The sequence below is a fragment of the Lepidochelys kempii genome, chromosome 10, assembly GCF_965140285.1.
Source record: "Lepidochelys kempii isolate rLepKem1 chromosome 10, rLepKem1.hap1, whole genome shotgun sequence".
NCBI classification, from domain to species: Eukaryota; Metazoa; Chordata; order Testudines; family Cheloniidae; genus Lepidochelys; species Lepidochelys kempii.
The window spans coordinates 60,003,620-60,027,714 of NC_136389.1; the positions used below are offsets into that span (position 1 = coordinate 60,003,620).

Here is a 24,095-nt window from a genome sequence, read left to right on the forward strand (position 1 = left end):
TTTGTAGACCAGATTAAGTAAAAATGCTCCTTTTGTTTTTGACAAAGAATGAAAAGACCAGGATTGAAACTTGCCACTCATATCTCCCTCAGAGGCACCTCTCACTATATGTTAGCAAATCTGGGGATCCGTTTATTTTCTCAATCAACATCATGTACTTAGTCACCCCTCTGTCACCCCAAAGAGACCATCAGCACTATACCTTAGTTAACTGGAGGAGTTGGTGCTATATGGAATGATACTCCACCCTTCCCTTCTACCCTACCCCACTGGTGTGGAGTACTCTGCTGGATTGGGGAGAGAGACCATCTGTTAGGCCCAGATCTCTGGTATTTGGTTTCTGGTAGGAGTGCTCTGTGCTTCCTTTGTCAAAGGTTTCAGTGTTCTTTCCATATGATCCTTAGGAGTGAACTCCAAAGGCAGTAAAGTTACTGGCTTATCTAAAACTTCTATCAGAATAAGCATCCAGGAAAAGGAAATAGACAGGTGCTGAAAGAGGGGCAGGGGAGACAAATAATCCAGTTTTACTCAATTGAAGACAATTAGGTGTTTGAGGCTGGATGTCCTAGGCCTGGTTACACTAGAGTTAGGTCGACATAAGCTGCCTCACGTTGACCTAATTCTATAAGCGTCTACACTAAAATGTAGCTCCCACTTATGTAACTCGCCCACTACACTGACTTAATAACTCCACCTTCATGGTAGGCGTAGTGGTTAAGTTGACATAGTTAGGTGAACGCAGTGTCAGTGTAGACACTGTGTTGCTTACATCGACTGTTGCTGCCTTTCAGAAACTGTTCCACAGTGCCCACACAGTAGCAGTTAAATCTGTGCAAGCACTCCTGGTGAGGACGCGCTGACACAAGGAGCAGAGTATGGAATTGTAAAATGGATTCAATTATTGCAGTGACTGTACATCGATGTAAAGTAGGTTGACTAATTTTGTAGTGTAAACTTGCCCCAACTCAGTCTTTTAGCACAAGAGTTGTAGAGTTGTCAGGAACCAAAAAGGAATTAGAGTAATAGTGTGTTACACTGGGTAACATAAATACAAGTCCAAGTTATGAATGTACTACAAGCGAGATGTGGCTGTTATATATTCATGCCTTTTGGCTTTAAAACAGTTCAGAGCTATTGCAGTAACTATGAGCACTATTGGGGAACATTACCTTCAATTTCACTGAGCTTGTTCTTTACAGAATTTTGGAGATTTAAAATTCTACAAGAAATCACGTCAAGGATTACACTTTTTCTAGTTTAGGACAACACTGAGCACTATTGAAAATCCTACCTTTGGTGTTCTTAGCTGTTGACAACCTGGATTCAGATGCTTCTATAGCTGTTCTTGCTTATGTCATTGGGATTCTTGGTACAAACGTTTATTGAACGGTATTCTGAAGCAGGTCAGCATCTTTCTAGCCACAAGAGTTCAGGTTTCTTTACAGATTGGAATCTTAAGCTCATAGTGCTTGCTATGATGGATGCTTTGACCTTTAAGTAAGATCCCACATATGGTGATCATGTCCATTCATTCTGCTGTTCTAGCTGAAAGTGTTTAGATATAACTGTCCTATACAAGCAGGTTCTTTTTCCTATAATACTAGCCAGATCACTCAGCACTTTCTGTATTTAATCTCTCTGATTTTAGAATACTCTGCAGTGCCTCATCTAAACTGTTAACAATAATATATACACGACATGGCTCCTCTGAAGCCATATTATCGTCCCATATGATGTACAGAAGGCATCACAGCCCTTGATTAGCAATGAAACTGCTTGGATTTAACTCTGCATAGCCCAGTGATTTAAAAATCTAGGAATGCAAGTATCTAAGCAGCTTTCTTGCCACTTCCAGTTTATTAAAGTAACTTGTGGCAAAATATCAAAAAGTAGGAACGTAGGAGGGAAAAGATTACCCCATGAGAGTGTCTTGCTGCTGAAACAGAGCACCTAGAATCAGTGGGTAGGTATAATTTTCCTCAAGCCATTTTATAAGAGCTGCAAGACAAGGAGTTTTAAAAAATATAAAAGCCAGATTGACATCTGTCATGGTGACTGGATCTGAAGTTTGACCTATTTGGGAAAACATTCTGTTAGCCTCTCAGGAAGGATACAGTCGTGGTCAGTTGACCACATCTCAACTGCTCTAAGTCAGCTCTTCATTATTGTGGGCCAAGTTTGAGAACTGGGTTTTACATTAGAAGCCCCAACTTCCTTCTTTCATCAGTTACTCATCTGGTTGTTCTTAAATCCTTATCAAACCTGTAACAGTTTTGGAAACAGAAAATGTAATGAAGGGGTTGAAATTATTTTTTAAAATCCTATATTGTAAGTAGTATGCTTAGTTGCAAGTGTTGTTTGCAATGTAGTTGTGGCAATGTTGGTCCTCTGATATTAGTGAGACAAGATGGGTGAGGTAATATCTTTTATTGGACCCACTTCTGTTGGTGAAAGAGACAAGCTTTTGAGATACACAGAGCTCTGTGACCTGAAGAAGGATCCGTGTAGCTTGAAAGCGTCTCTCTCATCAACAGAGGTGGGTCCAATAAAAGATATTACGTGTTTGAACATCTGTATCTAGAGCAGGGATGGGCAAACTACGGCCCATGGGCCGGATCTGGCCCCTCAGGGCTTTGGATCTGGCCAGCAGGATTGCCCCCCGTGGTGCCACAGGCCGCATGCCACTCTCAGAAGCGGCTGGCACCACATCCCTGGGGCCCTGGGGGAGGGGCAAGAGGGCTCCATGTGTTGCCCTTGCCTCTAGGCACCACCGCCCCCCCCTCGCAGCTCCCATTGGCCGGGAACGGGGAACTGCAGCCAATGGGAACTTCGGGGGAGGTACCTTGAGGCGTGGCAAGGGCAGTGCATGGAGCCCTGTGCCTCCCCTCCCCCAGAGGCTGCGCAGGGATATGGTGCCTGCCACTTCCCGGAGCGGCGCAGCGTGGGGCTAGGGCAGGCAGGCAGGGAGCCTGCCCTGGCCCCGGTGCGTGCTGCTGCTGCCCCGGAGCCACTTTAGGTAAGCGACACCGGGCCAGAGCCCAAACCCCTCCTGCACCCCACCCCCCAACTCCCTGCCCTAAGCCCCTGCCTGCACCTCGCACCCCAACTCCCTGCCCTGAGCCCCCTGTCGCACCCTGCACTCCTCCTGCACCCCAACCTCCTGCCCGGCGCGCCCTCCCGCAGTCCACACCCCTCCTGCACCCCTGCCCTGAGCCCTCTCTGCAGTCCGCACCCCCCTGCACCCCAACCCCCTTCCCTGAGCCCCCTCATACACCCTGCACCCTTCCTCTGTCCCAATCCCTTGCCCTGAGCCCGTTCCTGCACACCAAACCCCGCACTCCCTCCCGCACCCCAACCCCCTGCCCCAGCCCTGCATACAATTTCCCCACCCAGATGTGGCCCTTGGCCCAAAAAGTTTGCCCACCCCTGATCTAGAGGACAATTCCAAAACTCCTTGCTCTTAAAAAAAACAAAAAACATTTCCTTGCTCTTAAAAAAAAAAAAAAAAAAATCAAAATCAAAATCCCTCATGTGCTTCTAAAGCATATTTACACTGAGCTTTTTAGAGCTTATCTGTAGTAACCGTGTCTTTGCCCAGTTTAATACTAATGAGCTGGTATCATTAAATGGTTAGATCAGCTTCAATCTGTTAGCTGCAGGCAAGCCAACCATGACTTTTGCTGCTGTTAGCAGTTGCCGTATCTTTATTATTTTGGATCTACTTGGAGCCAGATTCTGCCCTCATTTATACCCTGCAGTTCCAGTCAACTTTACTGAGGTTTCACAGTTATAACCAGAGACAGACTGAGTTACGTGTGAGATAGCATACGTGTTACCATCTTTAAACATAAGCGTTGTGCCTTCTGACACTGCTCAGTCTTCAGTAGCTTAAAGTCGCAGCGTGTACTGGGCATGACAGTTTACTTATATGTGACAGAGCTAGTGCAGCGTGTGAGAAGTCGGTCTGATCGTAAGGACCAGTTCAGTTGTTTGATGTAGTGTTTTGAAGAACTATGTGTATGAGTAATACCAGTTCTGGTGGAAGAATGTCTTCAGCTGTTCATGGCTTTGAATTTTTCAGCAAGGATGTTCGGCCCCCTGACCAGCAAGATTTGTCTTCTATTTGGCAAAGATGGGTTTGTTTCCTGTTTCAAACAGAAGACAACATGGTTCACTTTTGTTTACTTCCTTATTTGTATATCATCAATGTCAGCAGGAGCGAGCCCAGCTCCCTAGTGTTCACTAGATACCTGCTGATGCATAGGGAACAACAGGCAAGCACAAAGCACTGCTTTAGTGTACATCTTAGGAAAGAAGGTTTGTTTAGAAAAATCTTTTCAGTGAAAGTGGGGAGTCTTAACACACTTGCAGTCCTTTGGACACTATTCCACTCCACATAACTGCTAGATTAAATGTCCAATATTGTCCAGCAGAATGTACAGCACCTGTGTTACTAAATATTACATTACATTAGCTTTGCGTTAATAGAATTCATCAGCATAGCTGGTACAGAGGGCCAGCAGTGTCTTGACTGAAGTAGTCAGACTTGGGATCTGCATTACCCAACTGTTGTTTTACGGGAACACTTCCAAGGTCGGCAAGTTAAGTTTTGGGTCTCGGTTGTTTTGGAGGTGCCATTTTAGCAGATAGCTAAAGTACACTCATTTTGTACTTGTGAAAAATGGGGACAACTGCAGATTTAAGCATGTATTGAATTGTGGTGCAAAATTTGTTTCTTCTGTAGATGCCATCCAGGATTTTTGAACTGGATAGACTAATCTAGGTTGTTAATGATTTCACTGCAGTGGTTTGAGGTGAAAGTTACTGACTTAGACTAAATGAGGTGTTAATTTGATGATAGACCACAGAGATCCTGCTCTTTCCACTCATCACTTAATGTAATTAATTCCTACAATAGACTGAGCGTGTTCACCCTGGATCACCTTGAAACAAACCTGCATGGATGATTTTTAAAATTGTGTCTCTGTGCACCTTGTCCTTTTAAAATCTCAGTCTGTATTTATATACTGGAATCTCCCTCCAACATCTCCATTCTGTCTCTGATGCTGCACCTTTTGTATCCTACCAGAGCCTGTTTTAGGCCCTGATCCTGCAGTTGGACCAGTGTAGGCAAACCCATTTGCAGGGTTGGGGCGTTTACACTGAAAACTCCATTTATTTGGTACAAGTATAGTACAATTATTGTACTTTGAACTCTCCCTTCTTGACATTCTTTCTTGTACCTTTAGATTCAAGGCATAATTTGAGTATTAGATCCTTGTTGTTGTTTTAATTCTTAAACTGATTATACCTTAAGGGAGTGCCTTGTCCTGTGGTTAGAATACAGGACAGTGTTAGACCTGAACTCTGCTCCTGGCTCTGCCATTGATTACTACCCTGGGTCACACATAAAGATTCTCCCATTTTGATCAAGATTACCAGTTCTAATGGTAATCCCACATTTTAAGCATAGGTTCTCTCTAGTATCTTTCAAAATGGAAGAAGTTATGTGTGATTACTGTGTATGGCCTTAGGTAACTCATGTAACCTTTCCATAACTTAGTTTCACCATCTTTAAAACTGGCATATGCCTTGAGGTGTAATAAAGATTAGTGTCTCTAGTGCACTTTGAGATCCTCCAGTGTAAGGCATAGGATCTTAAGGACAGAGGCAATCAGTTTGTACAGTGTCTAGTGCCGTGGGGCTTTGGTCTGTGACTGGGGCTCCTAGACACTACTGCAATAAATAACTATATACATACCAAACATTAATTCTTTGTAGCCACAGGCACTACTCTAAGGTCTGTCTTAATGCATGTGTCAGAACTAAATATGGATTTTGGTGGTAGTAATCTTAGTGTGTCTTATGAAATAAAACCTTCTTTCCTCTCAAACTCATGATTGCTTTTCATGGTAACTTTTAGTATGGTAGTTTTAGTATGGCAAAAACTTCCTTCTCTTAGTTTATCTGCTCAATTTATCTTCCCACTTTGATATCCTCTACTCCCCACTTCGATATCCTGCACTCCCCACTTCTTCAAACCTTGTCTTCCCTAGACTTTCATGGTTTGTTACTCTACCATCACCCCCCACTGCAAACCTTCCTAAACTCTGCCACTTATATTACTATAGAGCTTACAGTCTCCAGTTGAGGTCAGGGCCTCAATTGAGCTAGGTGCTGTCTGAAATACCTAGGAAAGTAGATTGTAAGCTCTTTGGGGGCAGAGGTTAAGGGTTCGTCTACATGGGGAAATGGACAGAACTATAGAACTATAGTTATGCCATGGTAGCTATGCCAGCATAACTCCCTGTGTGGACATGCTGTGCTGGAATAAGTGACCGCAGGGGGCAAAAATCTTTATTCTAGAATCGTGTGCCCACATAGGGGGTTGTACTGGATTGGTATAGCAGTATAACTATACCACTATAATTATATCAGTCTATTTCCCCACGTAGATAAGCCTTAAATAGACAAGATAAAGAGTGGAGAAGTAAACAGATGAACAGAGAGGCAAAGTGATTTTTTTGTTCAACATCACACAGCAGGAAGAGCCAGAGATAAAACCCAGGCCTCTGTAGTCCCAGTCTAATGGTGCATCGACTGAGCCACACTCACTTGGGCTAAGTCTTCCTACTGAGATGCTCTGCTGGCTTCCATTCATATACATAACATTTAAGCTCCCCTTACTCTGAAAGCTAGTATCAGTTTGTCAAGCAGTGGTGTAGATAAGCATGGGCGTTTTTACCACTTGTCATGAACATTTCTGCTTTTTGTGACTCGGTGGTAAAGACACCCACTTATGCTACTGTTTGCATCTCTCCTTGTACTGATGCAGCTGTGCTGTTGCTAAAAAGTGGATATACATTTTTAGCATAGCTGTACTGACAGAGGGAAATAGTGTCTTTATTCTCCCCCTCTGCTATGCCCTTCAATGACTTAGTTTTCTGAGCCATGAAGAGCAGAAAGTTCCTGCAATGTAGGATGCTTGTGACCACAGTCAGAAGGGCCATGAAGGCTCGCACTCCTCCCATTTAGTCACTTATGCACTTGTCTCTTTGCAGGGTTCTAGTTCTTTTGCAGTGCTGAAGTAACATCTCCCCCTCCTACCCTCAGAGTTCATAGTGCTGAAATAAAATTCCCCCCTTTTGTATCCTTTTATTCTCTTAGCTGCTGGTGTTAGCCAAAGTTTGATCAAGAGTCAGACCCCATTAGTTTCAAATTGGTGAATTCAGGATGCAAAGGTAGAAGTTTCACTGATTTAAGTTGATTTTTGCATCTCTGTGCACCAGCAGGGAATGAATCATTCGGGAATTGAATTAGCACCACATATTTTCAGCCACTGTACCTGAGATCTGCATAGATTCATTTCTTTCTTGACGTTCTTTGAATAGACTGACTTGTTGTAGTGTTGAGCACCCACCCACAAGCTGTACTTGAAATCAGTGGGGGTTGCAGATGCTCAACACTTCTGAAATTCGGGTGGTAAAGTTTCACATTAGTAAGGTTTATAATATCCATTAGTACGTTAGGTTGTAGAAGTATCCACTGGGGAAAGAAAGCTGTAGCCAGGGAGAGAGCCTCTAGGTGGCACCAAAAGGCTTGGTTATTGGATCATTCATATTTTGCACAAGTACCAATTTGGGGCTGGAGACTAATTCATCTGTTCTGAATTGGCCGGAATGAAGAGTGGAATTCCATTCTCAGGTAGTTTCCGTGTGCAACAACTAATATTACCACAGGCTAATTTTTTAATTGTCTCAAAAATTGCTTGATCAATAAATTGCTTGATCAAAAAAAGCTGGGCAATACATAATATTTCAGATATATGTGGCAAAATTTTGGAACAATGACTGGCAAAAAGTGTGTTTTTTTTTTTTTTTTTTTTTTTTTACAGCTAGTTGAATACTACTACCACTAGTAGTGTGAGCTGTGCCAGAGAATGTAACATGCCCTGTGTGAATATCTGTTAGTTGGGTATCAACATATATAGGCAGTGGCTTCAGAATTTTTCCTCTGATTATCCCTGGTTGCATTTTAACATTTCATTACGCTTCTAAAGAGAAGGTTATATGCAAGACAAGTAGACTGATTTGGTAAGGTTAAAAATTATGGGCCTAATCCTGCAACTGCTAGTGCGGGATAGTGCTTACCTAATGTGAGAAGTCCCATTGCCTTTAATAGGACAACTTACGGTATTAAGCATTACACCACTGTTACAGATGTTTGCAGAATTTAGCTCTTAAACAAAGCATGCAGGATGAGGATAAATAGGTATCTTTTTAATGGTTTAATTATTGCTGTTAAACCTGGTTAGAGTTCTAGAGAAGACTGTTAGGCCTATTCCAAAGGGAGTTCTTTCAGTGTGTGCTCAGGTTAAAGATATAGCACATAAAAAGTTCCTTATTTCTCAGTATGGCTTTCACCAACATGACATTCATTATAAACGATAAACATTGTTGATGTTTGCTTCTATCGATCTGGTAAATTTCCATGGGTATATCATTCTGTTTGAAAACACTAACAAGAGTTTGCAAGAGGTAAGGAGACAGGGAAGCGAAACAGAAAATAAAGCTCAAGATCAGAGGGGGAGGAAAGAGTGTGTTCACACTAAAATGGCCCCTGTGGCTACTGGACAACAAACCTCATTGGTTCAAAGACTATAGATGGTGTGCATTTAGCCTTTTAAGACTTCCCAGACACTACTGTTAAATAATTTGACAGTGGCTCTTGGGGATCATAGGAGGGGAACAAATGCCTGATGCAGTAGGAGGTGATGAGTTCTTTCATAGCCGAATGATTCTTAAAAGGCCATGTGGCCAAAGTGTCTCTTTGGCAACAGCTACAACATTCAGTTTATACTTTGGTTTGCACTCAGTTCACATTTGAAAGGTTCTCTTTTCAGCCACCAGAGTAGAAATATTGGGGAAGATTCTAGCTACTGTATAGCATATGAGTAGAATATAGGGGCCTTATATGAACTGCAAGGGGGGAAGGGATGAGAATTCTCCTGATGTGTGAGAAGCATGTGTTCCCAGCCAAGAACACCCTACACCAGTCCTTCCTTGCAAGCTCTGGCATAGGAGGCTGGGCATGTGTTGGAGGTAGAAGAAGGTGTAGCTGTACCATTGCCTTGCTTTCCTCTGGGCTGCATCTCTCAGAAGAGCTCAAAATCTGGCCCTGAGGTTTTTTTCCCCCCAAAGGAAGTTAGATGAGGCTCAAATTCTTATCTGTTAGGTGGCTAGCCTAATTAACCTATGTATGTGCTAGAATTTTGCATATTTGATTTTGCAGAACCTTGCACACTGGCACTAAAGAAACACATGCCTGTAAAGTTTAGTGTCTAAGATGATGATAATAATAAGGCTCTGACTAGTTATTCGTTCATGATATTTAGAACCTTGTTTTCCTATCCCATGTATGCCTGTGCTGTGTCTGACTCCCTAGACTAGGTATCCTTATACCTAACAGCAGGCTACCTACCTCTTCAACTTTTTCTGTCCTTTTTTTGCAGTTAGATTTTTTCCCTTAAAATTTTAGTAAATTAAAAGGGAGAAGTCCAAACCTCTGTATCCATCCCATAATTAGAAGCATGTAAACTTAGGACAGCCTAGATTGCTTTGTTTCTGTCCTTTAGCAATGTAAAAGATGGGTAAAGGCATTCAGGGAAAGCTGTCTTGTATATTTCTGTGAAGCGAATCCTTCAGGCACTGAATAATGGGTAGACAATATAGGGAATAGAAAGTGTGTGTGAGACCATCAGTCTCAGTTGTACTTACAAACTTTATTCATTAAGGTTGGTTGACTTGAACAAGGTAGGTTCTCTGATATATCCACCGTACAATACTAGACACATAAGTTACTATTGCAAAAGGTATGTATTGTAGCTTGCATAATCTTTTCTTATTGCGTATTGGTATATGCAGTGTAATATAGCCGAATATAGGTAGTTTGGAAAATCAGTGCTGCTTTGCAGACCTACAGTGATGACTCCATGCTATCTGATCAGGAACCGTGTGCTGTCTTCATGATAGAATGGAGCGTGGGACTAGCAGGTAGCAGAGATGAGATGTTTGTACTTTGGGGCCATATTAATCAGACACAGTGAGTGCGTGGGAGTTGTATGCATACAGAGTATGGCTATGCACACAACCTGGTTTCAGAAACATGCTCTGTGCTTATGCAAGCCGCTTGCAGAAGTGGACTAAATAACAGGATGTCTAGTTCCTTTAACAGACTATACTAACATTGCCCCTGCATGCAAGAGTCTAATGAAAAGTGACCCATTTGGCTTTCTAAGGCTTAATATAGGCAATCTGTTAAGATTTCTTGCACCACAACTGTGGGACCGTAAGTCACTTATGATTTAGTGCCCAGTCCTGAAAAACCCTATTCATGTCTTTACTTGTGAGCAAATACATTGAATTCAGTGGTGATTAGGCATGGGAGTAGACTTTGTGGGATCAAGCCCTTACTTTGTCAGCTTTTTTGTGCAGGAATCTTGTGTTAGGAGTTTTTTTAAAGTAGAGTTTATGAACAGGCTTAGTCTGTGGGAATCTTAACTGTTGGCTGACTTGGGTAAGATTTAGTTTTACAAAGAACTTGACAGTGAGAGAGGGAATTCGACCAGCACTGCAGGAAAGGATACCTGTGTCTTGCAAGGAAGACAGGCATCTCACTCAATATTGTTTAACTTCAGAGATCTGACAGGACCATAGGCTGCAAGTTAGTGGATTTCTGTTGTTCGTATCTATAAAGAGGCCTCAGGGAGTGAAACAACAGGATTAAGAGTCTAGTGCAGGTGTCCCATGCAACTTTATAGAGCATTTCTACTGGGCAAGAAAACAAATTAAACGCAACTCATTCATTAACACATGGCTATCACAGAACAGTACGTTGCTCTGGGAGGGGAGGTTTCCCTCTCACAAAAGGAAGTCATGGGGAGGGGTACCCATGGAGCATCCCCTTTGGGTTTGTGTGAGGAAGATATGAATCCCCTGGCCCTATCCCATGTACAGATGCTGTCTGGGGGAATGAATGAGTCCTCCCTCTCTGTGCTGCAGCGTCCAGTACCAACCTGGGACAGTCCAAGTCAGTGTGTAGGACTACAGAGTCAGTAAGTTTATGCAGTTGAAATTCTCTGTTGTAAAGACCAGTGTTTCGGAATTTATTGATCCCAGGGTGCTTGTGTATATCTGCAGTATGAATTTGTTACACCGTTAGCTATAACATTTTTATGAACTGCTTTGCCATTTGAGTTGATAGGGGTTAGTGTCAGTGATTGCACAAGTTTTGAGAGGGTTTATGAAGATACTAGGCAATAGCCAGTAAAGTTTGAGTGAGTAACATTTCCCAACCACTTCCCCTTCTGCTCTCCCTAAGTCTTGAAGTCCTCACAAATCCCTTGTGGCTAGGTGGGCTCAGCTATATGCAGCGTGCTCAATGTATTATGTCCTAGATTCTGCTACCGCTGCTCAGTATTCCCACCTGACTCAGTGTAGTAACATCACTGTTACTACTCATTGACCAAGGTACTATTTTACCTGAGCCAGGGAGACAGAATCTGACCCTATAAAACTTTGTAAGAATATTTTAACTATTTACCTACACCCACCTCTGCAAACTTAGCGAAGATCACATTCTTCATTCTGCATTATGTTCATGCCAAATCCATTAAAATGAAGTCATATTTGAGTCAGAGCACAAACAGCTCACTGAAAGAATTATGCATTCACCTTTCATATAACTGATTTTCTTCATTAAAAACACTCTGGGTAGAGACAAGGGGCAAAGCTTTTTAGATATGCAGTCTCATTTTCAAGAATGAGTTAGGAGTTTGTCTAATTGAAGGTCAACATGATTTATATTCTTAAGTGCTTGTCATTTCTGAAAAATTGGGCTACTTAGTCTTTTCTGAAAACTTTACCTTAGTCCTGAGATATTTTAACTCCAAAGTTAAATAATTGAGACAGTTATGATTGACTGGAAGGGTTTACAATAAAATGGCACTCAACCTGAACTACATAGCCAATACAGTTAAAAATGATAAACAAACAAACACAACAAAAACCCCACACATTTATCTCTGAATAAAACACAGAACTAGAAGCCTACTTCATTCTCAATGCAGTCATTCTAAAAAGCAGCTTCTGTCTTACACGGTGCTTCCTCAGCCTTTTTTAGCCTCACATTCTATTCTATTTGATCATAATTAAGTTTTTCTAAGCTTCATAGTATAGCAAGTGGTCTCTTGTTTTTTTTTGACAAGCGTTTAAATTGATGGTTATTGACACTGCTTTAGGTTTCTAATACCTGACTTGGACCACACTATAGCCTTGAGTTTTTGTTTTTGCACAAAGTTCTAATTTAAATGGGATTTTCTTCATACAGAGGATAGTATACTGTCTTCTTGAATATCTGTTTGTGAACATAATTTCTGTATCTTTGATTTCATGTAAGCAATCTACATAACAGTATCTAATATGGGAAGTTGTACTATTGATTATGGTGGTGTCCCTATTGGCATTTTTGTATATTTTGATTTTCATAGTTTTATAACTGCGAGTTTTATACCAAACTGAAAGTTTTTAAAGCTGTCAACCCAATGCAGTTGTTAGAATAATCAGTTTGTCAATCACAAAACAGACTGAAGCTTTCAGATATGAGGGTAGTTAACTTTTAATTAATTTTAAGACAGTTTAGTTCAAGCAGTCATCTAAAGATGACTTCCTGTATTAAGTAGATTAGTTCATTTTAACTTCACTAAGATTTTTTTGGACCTCCAAATACTGCTTCCAGAAGCACCTGTCCAGGAGAAGCAATGCTAGTTGTGGTTGATAATTTTAGTTCTGTATTTAGTTTTCAGATGGTCTTAGGTCATTAATAGATTCAAATGGTTATTTTCATTAGTGAGAGCATCCATCACCTCTCTACTTTCCTGCACCTGTTGTGAGACATGTAGCAAAGCGCCTGGATCACAGACTCCAAATGTTAGTGTAACCCTTCTGCCAGGCCGAGTTGATAGCAGCAAGGGCTGGGTTCAGTACACAGGGGTTCCCTCTCATCAAAGCAAATGCAAAACTGGCTCGAACCCCCACCCAGTGACCTGGGAAAATCTTACACTCACGCCTGGGCGCCTCAAAGAGGCAATACTTCCCCTCTCGCAAGCACAGAGTCTCGGTGTAGCAGAGAATCTTTAATAACACGAGGTAAACAACATCAGCATTAAATTGGGAAAACACCACAACTAGAATTCATCAACCAAAGCATGAGCAAGGACCCACCCCAGCAAATTGGGCCATGTCCTTTCCCTTGGGTTCTTGAGTCCAACAACCCAAAAGTCCAGCCCCAGAGTTCAAAAGTTCATCTGCAGAGTGTTACTCCCTAGTCTGGGTGAAAATGTGTGTGGTGAGGAGGGGGGGAAGAGGTAAAGGGCGCCTTACATAATCTGAAGCTGACTGCCCTGCAGCTCCATAGGGCTTCACTCCAATCCGCCCCATGAGCCGTCCCACAAACCACTCTGCTCCACAAGGAGCTCCAGTGTCCCGCAAACTGCTCCGCTCCACAATAGATCTTCAGGCTCCCCACTACTGAACACAGTGCTCAGTGATTTCAGCTTGTAGTAGTAGGAGCTTTAGTGCTGGTGCACCATAAGGCCAAAGTGAATTCAGCTCAGCACCTGTAGCTAGACTCCTAATAAACCCAAAGTTAGCTCTGATGTTCTACACTGGAGAGAAACAGAGATGCAGTTGATGTTTCAGGCTCTCACAAAGGAGCACAAACCACCAGATACTAATAGCTGTCTCCAACCTCTCTCAATTCACAGAGTTTTAGAACCCATGTCCCTTGCCTAGCGAGTGCTACTTAGTTGATGGCGAGTCCCTCCATCATAACAAAAGGCCAAGTACAGTTCCACTGTCCTTGATTCCCATAATCAGGATAATAACAATTTATTCTTCCTGCCCCAATAACAGAGACACTGGGGATCCTACAGCAGCCAAAGTGACCACTTGGGCAGCTATGGGCTCATTCTAGGCGGGGTGGGTGTGCCTATGCAAATGAGTTCAGCCTTTGAAGTTCTTTTCCACAACTTGCCACACCTCACCACCAGATGTCAGGGTGGAGCTCATCCTGACTCTGCTTACATTAGCAATTATTGCATATAGGGCCCAATCCAGCTGACAATAACCATGTTTTTTGGGGGCTGCCAGCAGTCTCTCAGTCTCGGGAGGTCTGCTGAGGTAACAGCTGCCAGCAGTCTCACAGGAAAGTAGACTGGATGAAGCCCTCGGTTATTATAAAATTCAGTACAAACATTGCAGTTATTTAGCAGTAATATTTAGCTCAGGGGTCGGCAACCTTTCAGAAGTGGTGTGCTGAGTCTTCATTTATTCACTTTAATTTAAGGTTTCGTGTACCAGTAATACATTTTAACGTTTTTTAGAAGGTCTCTCTCTATAAGTCTGTATATTATATAACTAAACTATTGTCATATGTAAAGTAAACAAGGTTTTCAAAATGTTTAAGACGCTTCATTTAAAATTAAATTAAAATGCTGATCTTATGCCGCCGGCCCGCTCAGCCCACTGCCAGCCTGGGGTTCCGTTCACCTAGTCCGGCAGCAGGCTGAGCGGGGCCTGCGGCCAGGACCCCGGCTGGCAAGGGGCTGGCAGCCAGAACCCCAGACCGGCAGTGGGCTGAGCGGCTCAGCCCACTGCCAGTCTGGGATTCCGTCCTCCAGCTCCTGCCAGCCAGGGTCCCAGCTGCCGGCCCCGTTCAGTCCGGTGCTGGTCTGGGATCCCAGCCCTGCCCATATAGAGTGGGTACCTACCTTCTCCCTGGTTCTAGCCCATTCTCTTCTTCTCTCTCTGCACTGAGCTGAGGGTGGGAGTGCACTGAGCACAGGGCTGGGGGTGAAGGAGCAGGCTGGGGGTTGGGGTGTAGGGTCTGGCCAGGAGCTAGAATGAGGGAGGGGGCTCAGGGTTGGGGCAGGAGGTTTGTGGGTGGAGCGCTTACCTGGACAGCTCCCATTTGTTGTGAGGGGTGCAGGTGGGAATGTGAGGGGGTGGGGGTGCAGGAGCTCCCATTTGGTGCTCAGGGTGGGGGTGGGAATGTGGGGGTGCAAGAGTCAGGACATGGGGTGGGGGGGCTGGGGGCATGTGAGGGCGTGCAGGAGTCAGGGCAGGGAGCTGGGAGTGTGTGAGGAGGGTGCAGGAGTCAGGGCAGAGGGTTGGAGGCATGTGAGGGGGTGCAGGAGTCAGGGCAGAGGGCTGGGGGCGTGTGAAGGGGGTGCAAGAGTCAGGGCAGAGGGCTGGGGGCGTGTGAGGGGGTGCAAGAGTCAGGGCAGTGAGCTGGGGGCGTGTGAGTGGGGTGCAGGGGTCAGGGCAGAAGGCTGGGTGTGTGTGAGGGGGTGCAGGGGTCAGAGCAGAGGGCTGGGGGCGTGTGAGGGGGTGCAAGAGTCAGGGCAGTGAGCTGGGGGCGTGTGAGTGGGGTGCAGGGGTCAGGGCAGAGGGCTGGGTGTGTGTGAGGGGGTGCAGGGGTCAGAGCAGAGGGCTGGGTGTGTGTGAGGGGGTGCAGGGGTCAGGGCAGAGGGCTGGGTGTGTGTGAGGGGGGTGTAGGGGTCAGGGCAGAGAGCTGAGGTCATGGGGGTACTCCCAGCCCCTCGCCCTGAGTGGCTCATGGCAGGGGGCTGGAGGGGATATGCCCTGATTCCACCCCCCCCTTTCCCACCGCCTCCTCCCCACCTCTTCTCTGCCTCCTCCCCAGAGCAGCAAACACCCTGCAGGGCTCCGCTTCTCCCCCATTCCCGCAAGGGCCATCAGCTGATCGGCAGCAGGGTGGGAGAGGAGGAGGGGCAGGAACCCAGCATGGCGGGGGAGGAGGGAACTTGCCTGCTCTGCAGCAGCAGCCGACAGGACCAAGCTTCTTCACCCTGCCGCTGTGGGGGGGGCAGAGAAGAGTGGGTCGGGGCAGGCAGGATTTTTAAGGGCATGCTGCTGCCTGCCGGGGTCTCGGCCTGGGTTTGGCAGCGGGCTGAGCGGGGCAGGTGGCTGGGACCCGGCAGGCAGAAGTGTGCAATTAAAAATCGGCTCACGTGCCGTCTTTGGCATGCGTGCCATAGGTTGCCGACCCCTGATTTAGCTAATACATGCCCTGTACAGATAATACATGCACAATCTAAGTAGCTACAGACTAATAGTTATTTGTAGAATAATTTCGAGGTAAGTTTTCAAGAAATAGCTGTTTTCCCTTTGCTGGCTTATTTGAAAGGTAAGTAGTAGACAAAGGTAGTAAGTCTGTTCTAACTAGGTCGACTGTTTCACCATCATCCCTGTTGCTTTTTATTCCCTGACCTAATGGAGATACTGTACATTTTATAGTTTCCTAAGTGTACATGGCACTTGAGACACAAGGCTAACGTCCTTGTTCCAACAACTTTACAATCAAAGGGCCCCGGGGTGGCAGGTTTGTATAATTTTTTGGTGTTGCCCAGAACAGGTCCAAGTCTTTTCCTGGCTCTTCCCCCTCCCGCCCCAATATATATATATTTTAAATAATATAAAAATGGACTGGAAACAGTAAGCATTTAACAGTTTCCCTATATTGCACAATGGAGGTGGGGGGGGGCGGCTCTGGGGTGTGGCTGGGGATGAGGGTTTTGGGGTGTGGGAGGGGGCTCAGGGTCAGGGCAGAGGGTTGAGGTGTGGGGGTGAGGGCTGCAGGGTGGGGCCAGGGATGAGGGGTTCACGGTGCAGGAGGGGGTTGAGGGCTCTGGCTGGGGGTGCGGGCTTTGGGGTGGGGCTGAGGATGAGGAGTTTGGGGTGCAGGCAGGCTGCCCTGGGGCTGGGGCCAGAGAGGAGGACTCCACAGTATCCCTAGCCCTCTCCCCACCAGCAGCAGTGAGCTCCAGGAGAGGGGCCCCCTTCTCCCACTCACCCGGCATTGTCACTACACATGTTCCTAGGAGCTGGGCCCTCTCAGGTCCAGGAAGCCCCTGCGCCTCCCCTGTGGTGGGGGGAGGGCTGCCATCATGTGTGCGCCTCCTCCCCTTCTCCCTCTGCAGGTGGTGACTGCCTCAGCCTGCCACTGGTACCACTCCCTTTTGTAGCCGGCAGCGGCCAGTGAGGGAGCACAGCATGGAGTGTCATGGCAGCTACCTGCTGCCCAGGGTGCAGGTAGGGATGCTCCAGGGGAGGCGCATGGGGCAGCAGGTGGGGCCAGGGCAGAGACCTGACCCCGAACATTGGTGGAGCCGGACCCCCAGGCCCTGAATTTGCTGGAGCACGGGCACCACAGGCCCATATAACTTGCCACCACTGAAGGGCCCTGGTTCCAAAAAGTTGCTTATGCTTAATGCTCACATGAATGGTCCCACTGTATGGCAGTAGAGCCACTCATGCAAGTAAACAAAGATTTTGCAGGATTAGTCTATAACTCTGAGATATCAGCTAGGATGGAAGTTTTAGATTGTCTATATTAAGCTGTAGCATACGGTGTCTCTTTGTGAGGCTAAGGAATGCAGAGCTGGACATTCATATAACTAACTGCTCACTGCTGTTAACAGATACCCTAACAGACAGGATTTTTTTTTTTTTTGGCCAGTGTTTTACTTGCCTCTCAGGGCATGTGCTTGCAGACCAGGTTACGTATGCATAACCATGCTTTGTTTCAGAGTAGCAGCCGTGTTAGTCTGTATTTGCAAAAAGTGAAGGAGTACTTGTGGCACCTTAGAGATTAACAAATTTATTTGAGCATAAGCTTTCGTGAGCTACAGCTCACTTCATCGGATGCTCATGCTCAAATAAATTGGTTAGTCTCTAGCTCACGAAAGCTTATGCTCAAAAAAATTTGTTAGTCTCTAAGGTGCCACAAGTACTCCTTTTCTTTTACCATGCTTTGTGTGCCACCAATCAGCTATATGTAGCTTATGGGAACTTTGCCCTATCAGCTGACAATACCCACATGACGTGTTAAGTTAACTGGCTGATATTACCTGTGCCCGTTATTCTTGTGTTGCAGAACTTTTCAGAGGCAGGTCAGGAGAATTTTGATGAGCTCTTATGGAAGTAGAGGTCAGCGCTAGAAGAGTGCAAAACCGTTTGAGTTTTTTTGTACGTGAGGTAAAGGACTTCAATAGAACCAAGTGCTCCCCTCTTAGCACTCTGCTGTTCTGTGCTTTCCAGACAGCAAATTGAGTCCTGACATTTTCAAACTTTTCTCTTGGAGGAGATGGTGGCTTGGTAATATGCCTTTTAACAGCCTTAGATTGGTGTAATGGGGTCTAGGGGGTCCACTTCCACTTCCCTTCCTGCTCCCACACAAGAAACAAATGTTATTGCAAACCTCCCCCGAGAAAGGAGAGCTTGACATAATTCAGCAGTGCTGCACTATGCATCAGCCCAGAGAGTTGCCTAATGACAGTGAGGTGCTCTCTGCCTTTTTCCTGAAAGAGCACACTGCTTAGTCAGTCAGTCTGGAGAGAGAGTCATATGCAGGCTCAAGTCTGATTTTTCCCCACACGGTAGTGCATTGGGCTCCCATTAGATCAGCAACCTCTCCTGGCCAGATTGGTCCCTTAAGGTGAGGTCTGTAATCATCTGAAGGAATAATTTCTCTCCAGGTATTACCACATTTAGTGTCTCTTTGTCATTAGACCTCCTAATAAGACAACCAAGGTTATAGGCAGTACAGTAGTCAGATTGCCCCTCTCCCCCTTCCCCAACTTAGTATATAGACTTAGTGGCATGGTAAGTGTAGATATAGCCTGAGAAGTTTCAGGTAGATCTGCTTCACCCCCTTCCTGGGAAGTTTCTCATCAGTGTGTCTACCCATTTGACAGCCACCAGCAGATATAATAAGAGGTCACTGCTAAGCCCTTTGGAACACAGCTGGCTCTTTCCATGCCTTGATCCCATTGACAGCAGTTCCTTAAGTAGCCTCTGGAACAAAAGTAGGCAGCGAACAGATGTGTGGACAGCATCAGTGGCATTACTAGCTGCCTTTACCCATGGGAGCTTCTATTGCCCCTTTCTAGTTATTTCTCTTGGCCCTCCAGCCAAATACCAATCTTGCATGAGGAGGGGCAGTCCTCAGTAGCAACAGTGACCCCTGCAGCATAAATATTGGGCCTTTTTTGAGCACCAAAATGAGAAAACAAAGCTACCTGGCAAGATGACAACACTGGTTCTTGCTTCTTTGGTTTGAGGTCTCAGAACGTCCGTTGTAGCAATGGTGGTTGTGCCAGTAAGATCCAGCTCCCAATACAAAAGTCAGATAGTGGAGCCTGTGATCTTGTACTCCATGTACTTTATGAAAATATGCTTATAAATGTGAATATGAGGTAACTGGAATATGCTTTATGCAAAAGGTCTCTTGTAAGGTATCGTTACAAAGTTTATAATCTACTGAGCTTATAATATATTTGTTTGCATGTATTATTTCTATGGAGTTAGGGGAATAAGATAGAAACTTGTAAAAAGAAAAGAAGTACTTGTGGTACCTTAGAGACTAACAAATTTATTTGAGCATAAGCTTTCGTGAGCTACAGCTCACTTCATTGGATCGGATGAAGTGAGCTGTAGCTCACGAAAGCATATGCTCAAATAAATTTTAGTCTCTAAGGTGCCACAAGTACTCCTTTTCTTTTTGCGGATACAGACTAACACAGCTGCTACTCTGAAAGCTGTCATATAAACTTGTATTACTAATGTAAACATATTAAGTGAAAGCCATTAAGGGTGCTTCAGAATCAATGAACTGTAAATGGCTCTGTTTACTTGTAAACCTTCCTGTGTAGTGTGGGCCAGCACAGAAAGAATGGAGGATGGAGTCTCACAGAACATGTGACCATGTCACATGAAGTTGGAATCCATCTTAAATCTGGACTTTTCCATTTAGAAGGAGGGGTGGGGACCCAGAGAGACAAAAGATTCTCACCTTGTGCCAAAGCTATAAAAGGGGTGGAACAGGACAAAGAGGCTGCCAGTCATGAGAACACCCCTGCTTTCCACCTAAGATGTCTGCTGGAACTAACAAGGACTATACCAGGGGAAAGGATTGGGCCCAGACTAGGAAGGAGTCTAGTCTGTGAAATAAGTTCATTGGAATAACTCTGAGGGTGAGATTTTTACCTCTAATCAGTTTCTGAATGTATTAGGCTTAGACTTGCGTGTTTTTGCTTTATTTTCCTTGGTGACTTACTTTGTTCTGTCTTTTAATACTTGAAACCACTTAAATCCTACTTTTTATACTTAATAAAATCTCTTTTGTTTATTAATGAACCCAGAGTAAGTGATTGATACCTGGGGGAGCAAACAGCTGTGCATCTCTCTCTATCAGTGATATAGAGGGCAGACAATTTATGAATTTACCCTGTATAAGCTTTATACAGAGTAAAATGGATTTATTTGGGGTTTGGATCCCATTGGGAGCTGGGGATAGGTAACCTGCTGAGCAGTTTTTAGTTAAAGTCTACAGCTTTGGGGGCATGGACTAGACCTGGGTCTGTGTTGCAGCAGGCTAGCATGACTGGCTCAACAAGGCAGCGTTCTGGAAGTCCCAGGCTGGCAGGGAAAATGGGCTCAGAGGTAATTCCAGCACGTCAGGTGATAGTCCCAAGGGGGTCTCTGTGACCAAACCTGTAACCGAGCCATTTTCTGTTTTTGGTTTACTTATTTCTTACTGTTGACTTAAATTTATCTCTAGTGATTGCTTTCTCTAGCCATTCTTTGCTGCCCTGGCACCTGCATGTGAGGAAAATAAGTCTGATCACAGTAGGTCTTGTTCCTGCCAAGCTGAGCTAACGAGCTTTGGAGTTAGGATCTAATTCATGCCACCATTGACTTCAGTGGGAGCAAAGTTGTTCACTGAATTTTGAAACTTTTAGTTTAATACTTGTTTATTAGTTATCCAGTAATTAAGTATCTAGTGTTATATCTTAGAGGCGTGTGCCTGCTTTCATTGATGCCAATGGTAAATATCCAACTGGCTTCCATAGGCTGTAGAGTCAGCATGAAGTACATGACTGTATTTGGAAGTGTTAGAGCCACTTATGGGATAAAGTAGACTAGATTCCCCAGAGTGCATTTTTTTGGGCATGTTTACTTAGGGTTGGTCATTTGATAGTTCTAGAAATAACTAGTCAATTGACAGGTCAAATATTCATCAGATATTGTCAAAAATGGTCAAATATCTGAAAGGACTAATTCAGTAGAACAGTAATGAAGTGTAAGGCTTGGTCTACACTACAAACTTACTTTGGTATCACGACATTGATATCAGTGGTGTGAAAAATCCACCAAAATTTAATCCCGTGTAGACAGCGCTGTGTTGGTGGGACAGCTTCTCCTGCCAACATAGCTACTGCTCTCACAGAGGTGGAGTTATTAAGCCAATGGGAGAGAGATTTCCCATCGATTAGTGTCTTCACCAGATGTGCTACAGCAGTGCAGCTGTGCCGATGTAAATTTGTAGACTTCATGTTCTACAGTAGTTTAGGCTTAGATTCTTATGCCTAAGGCTGTGTATCTGTCACGGAGGTCACTGAAGTCACAGATTCCGTGACTTTCTGTGACCACCGTGACTTCTGCAGTGGCCAGTGCTGGCTCGGGCAGCCCCTGGACCAGCAGCACTTTGGGTATGTTGGAGGGGGCCCAGGGCTCGGGCAAAGGGTTGGGGTGTGGGGTGGCACTTGGCGGGGGAGCCTCCTGGGTTCTGACCAGCATGTCTCTGCAGCTCCTAGGCGGAGGGGCCAGGGATCTGTGCGTGGTGCCTACGCCTGCAGGTGCTGCCCCCGCAGCTCGCATTGGCTGCGGTTCCCAGCCAATGGGAGCTGCGGAGCTGGCGTTTGTGGCGGGAGTAGCCCCCCGGCCGCCCCTCACCATATAAGCTGCAGGAACATGCAGGTCGGAGCCAGGTAAGGAGTCTTCTAGCCCTGCAAACCCTCTCCCTCCCAGCACCAGCAGGGGTCCCGGGCCATGTGCCGCCACCCACCCCTCCTCCCCCAGCACCAGTGGGGGTCCCGGGCTGTGCACTGCTGCCCCCGCCAGCACCAGCCAGGGTCCCAGGCCACCCCCTCCAGCACCCGCGGTGCCCCCGCGCCATCCCCCTCTCCGCCCAGAGCACCTGCAGCCCCCTGGCCCAATTTTTAGTTAGGGGTGTATATAGTAAAAGTCATGGACAGGTCACGGGCCGTGAATTTTTGTTTACTGCCCATGACCCTGTCTATGACGTTTACTAAAAATACCTGTGACTAAAATGTAGCCTTACTTATGCCTAATTATTAAAAAAATTTAAAAATTACTTAAGTTATTTTAATTCAAAAAAATGTGAAGCAGTGTTCTAAAAAAATGAAAGAATGGCACCGTGATGCAATCACACCATCACCGCCGCCTACCCTAGGGCACTCTTGCTGGAATATCTGACAGTATTTGGCCCTGGTCAAACAATAGGCAGTCAATTGACTGGTTTGCCCAGCTGGTGTTAAGTGAAATTACTTGTGATGTTTCAGAGTAACAGCCGTGCTAGTCTGTATTCGCAAAAAGAAAAGGAGTACTTGTGGCACCTTCCGATGAAGTGAGCTGTAGCTCACGAAAGCTCATGCTCAAATAAATTGGTTAGTCTCTAAGGTGCCACAAGTACTCCTTTTCTTTTTACTTGTGATGTGACTCTCATTACTTTTTCCCTCACTCATCCTCCTGTAACCAGCTGAAAGGTAGTAAGATTAAATTGACTCAGTTATTTATTGTAAACACGAAGTTGTCAGTAAAAAAAAAAAAAAAAAAAAAGGTGTAGTTGACTGTAGAAGCTGTCCAAGACAACCAGAAATTCATATTTCAAATAAGATTTAATTAAATTGTTTTTATAGGTGGACAAATCAAATGAATCTGAAGCAGTTACCAGTTGCAAAAACACTTAATACCATCCCAAAGCCCAATCCCAAGAAATAATGAACATCTGTCAGTGCCACTTTGTGGAAGTGGTAGCCACTCAGTAACTCAGAATAAAGTTTTCCAGTTGCAGCATCAGATTGCATTAAATTTATATCCCTTGTCAGAAAAAAACTGTGTTTTAAGTAACAACTATTTCCGGAAAACATTTCTTCTAGAAAGTTACAGGATGAGTATTCTTGTATAAATAACCAGGAATTAAGCTTGTAGCTTCTCAACATAACAGCAGTTGGAAATTCTACTATGTAACATTTTATTTCATTGCTGTATAGGTTAACCTGAGACTTCTCTCTTCTTTTCCCCCTAGCAAAACTGTACAATCTAAGGTGGACTGCATTTTGGTAAGTAGAACTTTAAGTTTTTCCAAATATTAAAAAGCATTCTAAGACCACTATGGATGGCTGATGGGAATTGGCAGTGATTATGGAGCCCTTTATCACTATACACCATTGGAAAAATTAACCTGGTGTAGTGAAGTAAGGTAGTTACCATCTGTCAGAAGTTCAGTGACCTATGAGAAGTAAATTTAGTGATCTCAGTTCAGTTCTCAGTGGACATGTGCCCACATCACACAAGCCAGCTTCAAGATTGGTACAGATTGATGGTGCCCTTGCTAGTAATACCACTGGATGATGCCCAGAGTGTCCAATTATTTCATCTGTAGGGCTGGTCAGTCATGCTAGATCAGTGGTTTTCCACGTTTTTACATTTGCAGACCCCTAAAAAATTTCAAATGGAGGTGTGGACCTCTTTGGAAATCTTAGCAGACCCTTTTGGAAATCTTAGCCATAGTATGTGGACCGCCAGGAGTCTGCAGACCTCAGGTTGAAAACTACTGCATATTGCCATGGCAGTAAGGGATATTTTGCAATTTTGCTTTCACAGGAGCTATTGATTTTTTTCCCCCAGTCATTCAGTGTTTTGTAGGGACATTTACTATCTTTAGGCCTGATCCTGCTAGGAGCCTCCGATTAGCCTCATACGGTGCTCTGTACTTCACAGGATCAGGCCCTTTTACCAGCAGGGATTGTACAGTTACATTTGATTTATTACAATGGTTTGATTAATTTCAGTATGTCATCCTTTGCAAGGTCTTTGGGGCAGATATCATATTTTGGTTGTGCGTTTGTACAGTGCTTAGCACAATAGGGA

The 24,095-nt window shown here is 44.7% G+C and overlaps 1 protein-coding gene across 1 annotated transcript in view; it reads left to right on the plus strand.

Annotated features, from left to right (window-relative positions):
• RFX7 (regulatory factor X7) overlaps nucleotides 1–24,095 on the plus strand; it is a 119,037-nt gene that overhangs the window by 29,780 nt on the left and 65,162 nt on the right. The window contains exon 2 of the mRNA XM_073303792.2: nucleotides 23,251–23,284. Within this exon, the coding sequence (XP_073159893.1) occupies nucleotides 23,251–23,284 (34 nt within the window). The remainder of the gene's footprint in view (nucleotides 1–23,250; nucleotides 23,285–24,095) is intronic.